Source organism: Artemia sp. Qi Xiang Cuo, chromosome 12 (assembly GCF_049724085.1).
Source record: "Artemia sp. Qi Xiang Cuo chromosome 12, ASM4972408v1, whole genome shotgun sequence".
Taxonomy (NCBI): domain Eukaryota; kingdom Metazoa; phylum Arthropoda; class Branchiopoda; order Anostraca; family Artemiidae; genus Artemia; species Artemia sp. Qi Xiang Cuo.
Window position 1 is genome coordinate 40,891,094 of NC_142805.1, and position 14,555 is coordinate 40,905,648.

Sequence of the window (14,555 nt, forward strand, 5' to 3'; positions counted from 1 at the left end):
TTTCAATTGAAAACGTAAGATTACGGCCGGTCATTCTAGACGTACCCCTAGCATTAATGTATTCATTCCGAGTTCAAAACCTGAAGTCAGGATCGACCTCATCCGGTTCATATCTGGTACACGGATTGATTCCTTTTAAAGCCACTCCACATCGTTCTCGTCATTACTTACATAAATGTTATTACTTATTTATGCAACATAACACATTTACTTGTTAAACTAAAAAAAGATTTAAAAAAAAAAATTGGTAATTTCTACCCCTTCCTTTAGTACATTAAACAGTAGGTACATCCTGACACAAATACAGACTACAGCGTTTATTAATTAAAAAAAAATGTTCAAAATATAAATACAATAATTAGTTTGTTAAATAAGAAGACTGGCAAGAGAGGTTTTATATTATTCACTATTTCTAGACCGAATCACACACTAGAACGCCACTGAACACGACATAGCAGGGACATGAATAAACAAAAAGAAAATTATTGCTTGAATTAGAAACATTGTTTAATTAACAGAATTTAACAGTGTCATTTTACATTTTTCTTTTTTATTCGATGATTGATTTAGACTGTACATAAAAGTAAATTTGTATATATTCTCCAAAAATAAAAAAAAATAACGTAATTCTGAACCTTTTAAGTATCACCTTTGTGTAAACTAAAACTGAACGGGAAAGCCCTTTTCCCACCACATTCATCTTGTTTTACCTTCGGCTAAATAAACCAAGCTTTCTATTTCAGTTCTCGGGTTAATTTAGATCTAATTTTTAAAAGAAGATGTTCCAATCGACCATTTCTTTATAAAACGAGAAACCACATACAATAATTGTTTATATACAATTAAATCAAAACGGACGAAAGAGTCCAAGCCATAGCACACGAAAACCATAGCGAAAAATAAAGATGAAAGAGAACATATATGTCTTCCCTGAAAAAAAGAAATTCACGGCACAGCTCCATTTCCTACTCACATTCAGCTGGTGGATCGATTTCTGTTCATCAGAAAGAAATTTCAGCTCAGAGCATTTATCGCTTTAAAATTAATAATGGAATTGACTAGCTTAGCTCCTTGAAAGAACACGAAGAGGGCTTGACTCAAATCCTAAAACGGCTGCTCTGGCCGGCAGATCCTGCCCCAGTGCTACCAGCTCGACGGTCATCTTCTTCGTCGCTAACGCATGCTGCCGTCTACAAAAATCAAACAAACATATTTCAGTAGAATAATTTAGGTAATCCGCTCTTACTCTTGGATATAGATGAGCAGATGAATCATTAGAAGGCTGAATTGATTTAGAGAACTTTTCACATTTATTTAAAAATTATTGAAGGTTTATAACAAGGCAGTGTCCAGGGAGGGGGAGGTTAAGGGGTTTGACCCCCCCCCCCCCCGAATGTTTGTCCGACTCGAAAAACGAAACAAAGACAAATACAAAATATAATTGAAGCGCTTTTTTGTAAACTCCCCCCCCCCAAAAAAGAATCATTTTGTAACACCCCCCCCCGAAAAAAATCATGGATATGGCCCTGGTTTATAATTGCATGTTCACAGTTTTGTAATTTTTGAATTTACCCCTTCATCATACAAAAAAGCCTTGCTTCCGCGATTTTTTTATTTTTTTTATTGACAAGTCAGATACAGAAGCGCTACATATTATATTTGACTCTTATTTTTTTTTTTTTTTGTTTAGGCATAGACTAATAGATTCTTTTATAATAATGATCTAGATTATTTCTGAGACCACACTGCCTTTCCATGACGATAAATTAAAGTTCAAATATGGATAGAATCCTTTTAATAGACAGTGTTTCACACTGTCACAACAGTGTCACAACAGTGTTTTCACAACAGTGATAGAAATTAAAAAAAAAAAAAATACCATATATATCGCTCACATATGCAGTGACCGTCATCAGTAGTAAAACCTGATGACGGTCACTGCATATGTGACCGAAATATCTGGTATTTTTTTGTGAGTTTCTATCACTGTTTGCGAAACACTGTCTATTAAAAGGATTTTATCCCTATTTGAACTTTTATTAAATAGTATCTACTTTGTAAACCACTATATTTAAAATGAATTTAGTATTTACACAAGAAAATCTGAATGCATGAAGAATAAATTATTGCTAGTTCCCTTTTTGCAGCCCTTTGCTCATAATAGCGAGTTTTATTGTTTGATAGCTTCATTATTTGCGTAGTATCATTAAGTAAATAACGATGTTGGCACAATGTATTTTTTTTTTCATACCAGGGCACTTCGTATCGAAGGAGTTGTAGAAACTTCGAAAAGGGCTCATTCTATTGGAAATTTGAGTGACTAGTGCCCTTTTTAATAGTCAAAAGTGATTGGAGAGCAACTAACCCGCCACCCCCCCCACGGCAATCATTCCCCCAAACACATCCAATCAAAATTTTGAGATAGCCATTTTGTTCAGCGTAGTTGATTTCCAGATAGAAAATATGTTTCTGAGGAGGACACCCCCCCACAACCCTCAAGGCAAGTTATGCCCTGGAGGTTTATAAGAACGATGTTGACACAATGTATTATTTATTATTATTTTTTCTTTTAGAGCAGATCACTTCGCATCGAAGAAGTTGTCGTAGAAACTTCGAAAAGGGCTCATTCAATTGGAAATTGGAGTGGCTTGTGTCCTTTTTAATTGTCGAAAGTGATTGGAAGGCGATTAACACCCCTTCCACTCCCACCATTTCCCCAAACACATCCAATCAAAATTTTTAGATATCCATTTTTTTCACCGGAGTTGTTTTACAGATACAAATTATGTTTTTGAGGAGGAAACTCCCCCAGATCCTTTTGGGCAAGGGTTGTAAGTTATGCCCTGGTGGTATAAAAGGTTTTTACAGAAGGTGTTGTCGGAGAAACTTCAAAAAATCCTCATTCGATTTGAAATTCAAAGGGCTAGTGCTCTTTTTAATAGATGAAAGTAATTGGAGGGCAACTAACCCCCCTCTCACGCCCACCTTTTCTCCAAACACATCCAATCAAAATTTTGAGATAGCCATTTCATTTAACGTAGTTCCAAGTTCTGGAAATTAGGTCTTTGAGGATGACAACCCCTCCACAGCCCTCAAGGCAAGGGTTGTAATTTATGCCCTGGGGGCATATAAAGTTTTTATAGAACGCGTTGTCGAGAAACTTCAAAAAGGGCTCATTCGATTGGAAATTGAATTGGTTAGTGCCTTTTATAATAGTCGAAAGTGATTGGAAGGCAACTAACACCCCTTCCACGCCCACCATTTCTCCAAACACACCCAATAAAATTTTCAGATAGCCATTTTGTTCCACGCAGTTCAAAGCTCAGGAAAATATACCTTCGAGCAGGACACTCCCCCAGAGTCTTCAGGGCAAGGGTTATAATTTATGCCCTGGGGGCATATAAGGTTTTTTTTATTGAAATCTTTGTCTTAGAAACTTGAAAAATAGCTCATTCGATCGGAAATTCAAAGGGCTAGTGCCCTTTTTAATAGTCGAAAGTGATTTGAGGGCAACTAACCCCCCTCGCACGCCCACCTTATCCCCACACACATTCAACCAAATTTTTAGATAGCCATTTTATTCAACGTAGTTGGATGTTTTGAAAATTATGTCTATAAGTATGACAGCCGATCCCCCACCCCCACAGCCCTCAAGGCACGGGTTGTAAGTTACGCACTGGGGGCATATAAGGTTTTATTGAAAATATTGTCGTAGAAACTTCAAAAAGAATCATTCAATTGGAAATCGAAAGGGCTAGCGCCTTTTTTTAATAGTTGAAAGTGATTGGAGAGCGACTAATGCCCTCTCACGCCCACCATTTTCACAAACACATCCAATCAAAATTTTGAGATATCCATTTTGTTCAACGTAGTTGAAAGTTCTGGAAATTAGGTCTTTTAGGATGATAATCCTCCTCAGAGCCCTCAGTGCAAGGGTTGTAAGTTATGCCCTGGGGGCATACAAGGTTTATATAGAAAGTTTTTATAGAAATTTCAAAAAGGGCTCATTTGATTGGAAATGAAATTGCCCTTTTTAATAGTCGAAAGTGAGTAGAGAGTAATTAGCCCCCCTCTCACGCCCACCATTCCTCCACACACATCCAATCAAAATTTTCAGATAGCCATTTTGTTCAACGTAGTAGAGAGTTCTGGAAAATAGGTCTTTGAGAATGACTCCCCCCCCCAGTCTTCAGGGCAAGGATTTTGAGTTATGCTCTGGGGGCATATAAGGTTTTTATTGAAAGATTTGTCATAGAAACTTCAAGAGGGCTCATTTGATTGGAAATTGAAAAGGCTAGTGCCATTTTTAATAGTTGAAAGTGATTTGAAAGCGACTAACGCCCCTCTCACGCCCACCATTTACCCAAACACATCCAATCAAAATTTTGAGATAGCCATTTTGTTTAACGTATTTGAAAGTTCTGGAAATTAGGTCTTAGAGGATGACAACCACCCTAATAGCCATTAGGGTAAGGGTTATATATTATGCCCTGGGGGCATATAAGGTGTTTATAGAAAGGGTTGTCGTTTCAAAAAGGGCTCATTCGACTGGAAATCGAAAGGCCTAGTGCCCTTTTTAATAGTCGAAAGTGATTGGAAGGCTTGACATTTTTATAGTAAAAATATTATAAGTAAAATATTATATAGTATAAGTATAATATTTTTTGTTGTTGTTGTTGTTGAGACCAGGGCACTTCGTATCGAAAGAGTTGTCGTAGATAGGAACTTCGAAAAGGGCTCATTCGATTGAAAAAAGAAAAGGCTGATGCCCTTTTTAATAGTCGAAAGAGATTGGAGGGCAAGTAGTCCCCCTCCCACGCCCACCCTCCCATTTGCCCATTTTGTTTAAAAACTAAATGTTGCCTTAAGATAAATCAAAATGCACTGTGTTAATGCTAATTCTCAATAAGGCATCTCAGCTACTCACTACTCTCACTCTATTTACTCACGCATCTCACTACTATTTGTGTCCTATTTTTTAAAAGGGTGTATGTAGTTAAAAATTGCTGAAAATTTTTCTCCAGCATACGAATAACCGGCCAAACTATAAAGTTTTAAAAAAACGAAAAGATTTAAAGTATTATTTACTTTTTCCCTGAAAAGACTATGTCAATATAAAACGAACAGAAATTAATTTAAAAACTTTTTCCACAAAATAAGTTTTTCAAAGAAAAGTAAAGAACTCCATTAAACAAGCAATGAGCTAAAATAAAATCAAATAATGTACCAAGCGTGAAACTACCACAAATCAGCATCGACGAATAAATGAAACCCAGAACGAACAGGAATTACAATAAATAACCGAGTCAAACTCAAAACGAGCAGAAATTAACATAAGTTGGGCTCAAAACCCGTATGCCTTCCCAAGGTCAGAACAAAATTTGCACTTTACTGAAAAAATACAAATGAATGTGCATTGTCAGTTTAATATACATATACTGATATTTAGTAATCAAAATGTTAACATTATTTGATTTATTAAAGTTATAAAAGTAAAAACATTTATATTTTTTTCACTAAAGTCCAGATTTTGTTCTGGCCTTGGGAAGGCATATTGGGTTTTGAGCCCAACTTATGTTAATTTCTGCTCGTTTTGAGTTTGACTCGGTTATTTATTGTAATTTCTGTTCTTTTTGGGTTTCATTTATTTATCGATGCTGATTTGTGGTAGTTTCATGCTTGGTAGATTATTTGATTTTATTTTTGCTAATTTATTATTTAATGGAGTACTTTACTTTTCTTTGAAAAACTTATTTTGTGGAAAAAGTTTTCTTAATTAATTATTGGTAAAGATGGTAGATGCAGTGAAGATGTAAAATTAAAATAGCCAAGGTCAAAAGCGTTTTTCACAGAAGAAATTTTTTTTTTAAGAATAGGAAGATAAGTCTGCGAACCAAGATTAGAATATTGGAAGCTACAGCGATGACAGTGGTGAAGTATTGTTCTGAAGCGTGGGCGATCCAAAAAATGCAGGAGGATTTGCTACATGTTTTCGAGAGACATTGTCTACAGATTGTTGTGGGTACCTGACTGACTTGCGTTTTTCAAACAATAATCTGTGCCAAAAACGTGGTTCTAGCCCACTTTGTAGGGCTATAGTGAGAGAAAGGTTGAGATAGATAGGATATAATTTTGCGGATACAGGATGATGGGTGGGAGGAGGTCGTCAGAAAGGATGTAAAGGAAATTGGAACTTCTTCGCAGGGCGTAAAGAGGGAAGCTTTGAATAGATTGGGAGAGAGGGGGACCGTACTTGCAAATAGGTAGCTAGAAATTGTCTGTGCCTGGTACTAAAGACGATTCTGAACCTCTAGTTCTAAAACTAGAAAACATGGTTTTATGATGTATTTTACAAACATTTCACGTTTGAAGCCGTCATGGAAAAAGTGGGGTAGCAAAGTAGCAATGCTACTTGGTAGTTTTTAAATTTTTTGGCACATTTTGTCTGAAAATACTATTTGTACATATAAAAAATACTTTTTGCTCGAAGAAAAGCTGTCAAAACATAAGCTGTACTGCTAAAGTGTCGGCAGCTTTTGGAATTCTGTCGAATTCTGTTACTGGCAGCTTTGGAACTGTGTTCATACCTGGTCTGAAGGTAGTTGCCCCAATCCTCCAGCATTTGAACTTATTGAAGTATTGACATAACCCCAAGGCAGAGCCCATTTCAACACAAGAGGAAAGTAATAATGGTCTACACGTACAATACTGCATTTCTCATAACATTGCAATGGATAATATTATAGGTCAACGAATCACTTGACCCATTCATACTTCTTTTTTTCTAAAGATTATGAATATTTAGAAGAAAAAAAATCTCTCATTTCTTTGTAGCTAATCCTTAAATATAAGATTATGATTAAAAACCCAGCAGTTTTTTCCCCTAATTCAACAAGAAGTAAATACAAGCAATTATAACATTAGTATTGAAGAGGGCACTTACGCTGGAGGATAATGTGACGCCTGTTCGACTAGCTGTTGCCTGAAGAAGGTCAACATCGGGACCCGTTCGATTTTCAAATAAGAACATGTTTAACGTTTCTTCAAAAATCCTCGCTTCAGGAAACTCAACCTAAAGATGAATGGTGACTTTATTTACTTTATTTAATTTCAAGTACATATAATTCTTGGGTGTTTCGTTATTGATACAACTAGACATATAACCGAGCGTGGGAGAGGACAAAAACCAAGATTTTTCCCCAGGGAGGGCAGAAAACTTCTTTTAAACCCAATTCAAAAAATAATAGGACATTTAGATACAGTTTTTATTATTATAAATGCTTAGACTTGAAAGAGAAAGCAAGATCCTTCCTCTCAGGACTATACTAATGTTTATCAATTTTTAAATGTATTTATTTCAATGAGGTAAAATTAATGAGGGAGATATTTTTCAAGAAGAAAGGGTTAGACCATTCTGAACAGTCGGAGAAAGAGGGTGCTTACCCGTAAGCTTGATTAGTGTTTTTTTATGTTATTAAAAAAAGCAGACTTTTTGAGGTATAAATTATTTTCGGCACCACAAATGACACTTAAGTCTTTAGGGAGTTTGAATGGCGGTTGCCTCACTGCGTTATTTTGGTAGTTTCCCTCCACTTTAAGATTTACTTAATTATACCTTTTAATTTCTACTCGTTTTATTTTCAATAATACATTCAAAGTATTTTTTTGCTCGTTTTAAGCTTGACTTGTTATTTGACTTTATTTCTTTGCGTTTTGATTTTATTACTGCTCTTTTCTTTTCACAAGAATAAAAACTTGTTTATCCAAGACAAGAAATTCTGTATGTTCGTTGATGATGTTTCTACTGTGTGATTGCTACAAATGAGAATTTATCTGTCGTTTTATCGGCAAGAGCTCTAAATATAATATCAACATTGATGAGTGTCAGTAAACTTAAAAGTGTCGAAAAATGTCCATGGAAAAAAAAATCCCTAAAACAAACATCTACCATACTTTGAAAGGTTTTTACTAAAAAAAATATTTCTTTTCTTTGGCAATGCTTCCAAATTCAAAGTCTTTTCTTGTTTTGAATTTAGAAAGCACGCATAAAAACTAAAATATATAGAAGAAATGCAAATGGATAAGAATGAAAAACTCTATACAACCATTATAACAGGAAAAACATAAATGGGGGAAAACAATAGCCTAACCTAGTGGTAACTAAATTGGGGTTGGCAACCCCTCCTACGATCAATGGCAAATATTTTCAACCCTCTCTAAACTCTGTATTGAGTCAGCAAATCGATTGTACAACACAAAGGGATTAAATTTCTTGATATGACAGCCAATAGTTAGTCCGAATTGTAAGAGTCAGTATCAAAGTAAAAGAACTTTATAAAAAGCAATAAAAAAAACAAAAACAAAGCCAGGTGTAATTGGTTGACAATAGCTATTTGTGGAACACTTCTGCTTTTCGGTCACTGCACAAATTAGAGTCTAGACGGAAAAAAAACAACAACAAAAAACAAACAAAACAAATATACAGTCAATGATAAGAAAAATCTCAGCCATGACAAAAAAAGAAGAAATATTCCGTCTTTTTGCAGTCGGTGGGAACAGGTGAATTTAATTTTCAAGGTTTGTGTTCTTATTCTGTTTTGATATCATATTCTATTTTATGTTTTTCTTCTTTTTTTGCTTCGCACTGCGGAGAGGAGCTCCCTGTCAAGATTTTGTAGTATTATCTGGTTTTTACTTGAAGACATTTTTGTCGTTTACATGCTTTAGGCATTTTTTTTCCTATGTCATGTTTAGCCAATGGGATCTTGGAACTTATTTATGAACATTAAAATAAACTTGATTCACTTAGATGCTGAATCTTACAATTGGCGAATCCGTTCTGAGACTTTTAACACTGGATTTCGATTAACTTAGATTTGAAGACACCATTGTCCTAAACTTTGACTTTCTCTATTTTACTATTATTTCAATTGGCTTTTAAGACATATTAAAATGTGGTTAACATTTTTTTTTTATTCTAGACTACAGGATTCCTTAAGACCCCCCCCCATCTTACTATCAAAAGGATACCCCCCTACTAACCCTACTAAAACAAAACACCATATAATTGACAACAGTCTTATTAAGTATCACATCGCCTTATTTACATACACTATATTACCTTAGTGTGCTTTCTGTCAGTAGCATAAACAATCGATGTACAGCAGACTTCGGCTACTTTTTTTCCATGCCCATAGAAGCTCCACAAACAAATTTCATTTGAGCCAATAACGTCTTTGATGAAATTTATACGATCACGAAAACGCAAACATAATTTATCAAACAATTCAATATTTTTAAGAAGATTATCATCCGAGGTCCTACAAATAAAATTCATAATCATTTGAAATAAAACTAAGTTAATTAGACTTAGATACAATAGAAATCATGGTTCCCACTGCCAAGGACTAATCATTACTTCTAATGATTTATTTCCATACGATATTTCAGATGTCTTTCCCTCCCTTTAATTTTTTTAAGTAGAGATAACTGTTGATTTTTGTCCCACAGTGGTCTTGACGCTATTTATGCATACTGTTTCCGTATTTTTTTTTTTAGTATTTGCGTCATCTTCATTCTTTCGTAATTCAAGGACAGTTACATTTGCGAGAAAGCTAAAAAAAAGCATTTAGTTGAAAGTAATTATACTATTAAATAGTTGAAAGTACCTCAAACAGAAGTAATTATAACCGAAAGTGAGGGGCTTAATTTTAGCGACAACTTCAGACATCTATATCTGTAAAATCGCTTTTTTAGACTTGATATACGACCCTCCACATGTTACATGTTCAAAGAATTGTGAGACCACATGTTCAGACCACAGAGTAATGGTTTTCAATTGAATCAAAAAAAATTATATTGCCCAGACATGGTTAAAAAATAAATAAGCTTCTTTACTAGGACAGTGATATAACTAAGGAAGAAGATTGTAGGGGCACCGCAGAAAATAGGATAGTGGAAACACAGTTTCTTTGTAGGGCAGTTTAGAGGTTTGGGGGTGTCTTTAAGAATGATGAAAATCGTGAACCTGGAAGAATTCTATTAAATACCCCCTGCCCCACCAAGGATTTTATATTTAACCAAAAAGTTGCACCTGGAGTGTTTTTTTCTTTTTTTATAAATTATTCTAGACTTAAATTAGAGTCTAAGAGCCATAAAAAAACGATATATTTGATATATTTATATCGTAAAGGATTTATAAAAGCACTCATATTATGTAAAACTGTTTGAGTTGTGTGGTGTATGCCCCTTGAAATACATGCTTAAATGTAGGCTAATGTAAACAGTCTTAATCAGATATATAGGGCCAGAGAAATAGAAATTTGGTAAGCGTTCAAGTATCACTAAAGTAAAAATATGCTTGGGTGGTTTTAAATATGATTTACCAAACTGGAATAGTTACCAATTCAGTAGCTATTCCTCTGTGGATCCCTTTCCCTCTCCCCAAGGATATAACCCATGTACAATAACAGTCTTCACTGTAGACTCGGAATGGATCATATTTTAATTGATAAGTACATACTATCATGGCTGGAGCACTGGTAAGTAAATATCTGCAACAAATTGAAATTTGTACTGATAACTGAGCTGAAGAACAAGCGGCAGTTGTGAAAGTCTATGTTTTAAATTTTTCATCACATTTCCTCTCCACTACCCGTGACTCTATTAATTCTTTTAGCTAAACTCCGTGCAGTTGAGATGACATTAGACATCCTTATAAAATACGAGATTGAATCAAAGCATGTACTCAATTTGTTAGGCTTTCAGGCAGCTGTTCCTCTGCTGAGTAAGATTCATCATATTGCTAATGAGATGAAATCTATGAGGTTCGTAAACTGATCTTGAACCTTTATACTGGGGTGATAAGATCCGTATTGGGCAGATTTTCAGCCGTAAGGGAAAAGTAGATGCAAACTGCAAATGTTTTAGCCAATTATGCAGCAGGCTTCCAACAATCAACCTTCTCAAATGAAATGAAATTAGGATATGAGTGATATTTTAAGAGGTATATCAAGGGTGCAATCCTCACTCATACTATTGTCTTCTTTCAACTCAATGGAAAAATTGGTGATGTAGCGCCAATTAAAATGTGGGGTAGTGCTACTAAATGACGGTCTTTTCTGTTGAAGTCTCCGTCAGTCTCCCCTTCTTCAAAACTGTTATCAAAGTAAAGAGAAACTTTATCATCTTTTATCTGTACCAAACTTCTTCAGATCCATCAAGTATTTGAAACAAATGTACCGGAGTCCAAAACTGTGTAGTCGTAGAAAAACCATGAAGTCTCATCACAACCCAAAAAAAGCAATTTTTAAACAAATGACACGAAAAGAAGAAATGTATTTCTGTGACATATGATTTAGTAACGGGCACAATAGCTGCAGAGCATACAAACACTTAAAAAGGGTGGCTCTGCAGACCAACAGCAAAGGGGTGAAAAGGGCTGCAATAATTACAGTACTTCATGATCAATACTATCTTGGAGTACCACCTTAATTAACTTTTTGTACTAACAGTGTAAATAATCCAAATATTATTTCCAAACCCCCCCTGCCAGGGGGGTTGGGTCTAAACTTTGGTAAAAAGGCTTTTCTGGCAATTTTAAAATAATGACCTTAAACTAATTTTGTATGATAATATGATTGAACAGGCCAGACATGTTCAAATCAACAAAGTTGCAAATCAAATATGGCTCGTTAAAAATAAAAAGTTTCTTGGTTAGAACATACAGAGTTTTTCCACATAATTAAAGTATTTTTGCAGCTAGGATAACCAGCAAAAGTTTTCAGAAAACTGATTAATTATGCATCTTCAAATACCTCTTAACGACGTTTCGAGATTTCTGAGAATTAAACAATGGGACGAGGCAGATAAAACTACAACCCTTTAGCGATGCCGAAATTAAAAAAAAATTTATTAATTATTTAAAAGACAAAAAAAGATCAATATTACTCCTATAGCTTGACTTTCACGATGAAGACGGTTCATTTTAGTACGAAAGAAATGAACATCCTCAGTTTTTTATTATAAGCCAGTTTAGTACCAAAAATAAGAACAACAATGACAAAGTGGACAAATCACGAAAAAACAATAAAAGGGTATAATTAAAGTTAAAGAAATACTTACGCAGTATACGAGTATTTATTATTATGCCTATTTATCAAAAACTTGACGACGGGCTGAAAAAGATAAGAAAAACTATTAAAGATACAAAGATCAAATCAAGTAGCAGTCAAACAAACTGTAAAGTCTAGATTAATACAAGCACGATCCCCACTAAAGCAGAGGCGATAAGACTAACCCGTAATAGCTTCACTCCTACTAATTACCTTGACCAGAAAAGATGCAGGCAAACCTATTTATAAAAAGTTTCATTCTCCCAAACCAACTTCACGCTCATTTAAAAGGAGTCCCGACCACTCTAAAAACAAAACAGAACTTTTTTCCGAGACTAGCAACATATTATCTATTACACATCCATTACATCTATCTTAAAAAGACACAACACTTCGCAATCTGAATCAATAGCTTAATACTTTACAATAATATCTATAACTACATACGAGGAACACTTAAATATACAACACGTGATAAATTTAAATATACATACTACCCCCTAGTACTTAAATACTTCAATTTTTCCAATGATTTTCAATCTGTATGACTGAAGTCACCATCAGTCACCTCTTCCCGCGGATTTGAAAATAAAGGTGAACGTACTACACCATGACCGATTCCAATTCATAGAAGAAATTCACTCTGCATGATTGGAAGGGTAAAAGTAATGTCCTTAGGCTTGTACTCCCTCCAACAACCCCGCTCATACCTAACTTTGCAAATAAAGACTTTCTGTGCCATTTTCTACCCAAGATAAAAAAGATAAAGGTAAAAAATACGGCATTGGACTTTACAGTCCCTACAGAGGGCGCTGATCTCCGTTTCTTAGCCCTTCAGCCAGGAAGTGCAATGGGAGGTTGGGGGCCAACCATCCTATGCTCTCGAGCACGCTTCCTGTGTACCTTCCCCAAATATCTCCAAGTACCCATTTAAAGCTGGGTGGACTCTGGCTGAGCTTACAGAGTCATACCACTGACCCCCGTCCCAAACCCAAATAATTGAGTACACTAGGATTCGAACCATCGTCCTCTCGGACAAAGATAAATCAGGGATTATTTAAAGAACAGTCAACAATTATAGCACACTAAGTGTGTATTTCACAATGATCTTTGATTTCGACCAAATATCGTATTTAAGGATATTGGGCCAATGTAAATTTTGATCCAATAGTATGGGGGTTACAGGGGCACCCTTGGTAAAAATAAGGTGAGGTGATCGAAGCTAGTTGGCCTCTAACCAATTTTGGTCCTTAAAAATCGCTCTAGACGTTTCGCTTTCCGATCAAATGACCCCTTTCCCGATTTTCTATAACCATTTTTTCTATGCCAAGGGGCCTTGAGTAAATATTGATCAATAAAAATTAACAGTAAATGAAAAACATGTTGCTAATTACTTACTCAAAGCTACTAAATTGACTTTGATTGGCAGTTAGGCAAAGTATTTCCAGTATAGGTACTTTATCGTGCATTTTATTCGAAAATAAAAACGGAAAAAAATCATGAAAAAAGGTAAGCCTACCGATAAAAGTAAAGAGTAAAAATGGAACCTAAAACTAACAACATTTTCAATTCTCAGTCTATGCAAAACAAACACACAAGAGTACATTTCAATAACATAAATTACATTATTCCTTTCTCCCCCCCCCCAGGAGTGATCGTATTGTTTTTAGTATCTATGACACATGCAAAATCGCATAAGATGACAAATAATTCTGAAAAGATAAAGAAAAAGCCATGGAACAAGAAACAGCAAAGATCACATTGAATTGCAAAAAAAACTGTTGCACAACGAAATTTGCTGTTAGAAAACAAAGCAAAACCACATGGGATGATGGAACGTGTTAGTTTAGCACGTGTGAGTCTCTGAAGGATAAACAGGAAAGAGGAATTGCTTTTTAGTATCTATTATACGTGCAAAATTACACAAAATGACTCCGAACACCTAAAGAAAAAGGCAAGGAACAAGAAACAGAAAAAATTACACCGTATTGCAAACCAAAATATGACTTCAAACTAAAGAATAACACGGTAATTAAGCTACTGCGTAATTTAGATAATAGTTTCAGAAATTACAATGGAATAGAGAACGTTTTATTTTAACACCTGTAAAGGAAAAACAGGAAGGAGGAATTACATTCACATCAGAATTTTTTAAGTTTAACTAAAATTGTTGATTTGCCAACCTTTGACTTGAAACAAAAGAATAGAACGATGATTATGCCAATGCGTAATTTAGATATGTCAGAAGACGTAGGCGTTGGAACATTCCTGGTTATTATTGAATTATGTAACAATGCAATTAAAGCAAAACCATAAAGACTGGGGGAAAGCTAGGAAAGAAGTTTTTTGGTATATATGACGTCATGCAAAAGTATACATGATTCCGAATGAATCCGAACAGCTAAAGCAAAAGGCGCGGGAAAAATTCTGAGGTAATGATGC

General features: G+C 35.0%; 1 protein-coding gene across 1 annotated transcript in view; it reads right to left on the reverse strand.

The window, feature by feature from the left end:
* Positions 1 to 302: 302 nt before the first annotated feature.
* Positions 303 to 14,555, reverse strand: part of LOC148946116 (BTB/POZ domain-containing adapter for CUL3-mediated RhoA degradation protein 3) — a 58,715-nt gene continuing 44,462 nt past the window's right edge. Inside the window, exons 5-8 of the mRNA XM_089097785.1 lie at positions 12,124 to 12,176; positions 9,122 to 9,320; positions 6,944 to 7,072; positions 303 to 1,190 (exon numbers count right to left, since the gene is read on the reverse strand). Coding sequence (XP_088953911.1) covers positions 1,098 to 1,190; positions 6,944 to 7,072; positions 9,122 to 9,320; positions 12,124 to 12,176 — 474 coding nt within the window. The 3' untranslated portion in view covers positions 303 to 1,097. The remainder of the gene's footprint in view (positions 1,191 to 6,943; positions 7,073 to 9,121; positions 9,321 to 12,123; positions 12,177 to 14,555) is intronic.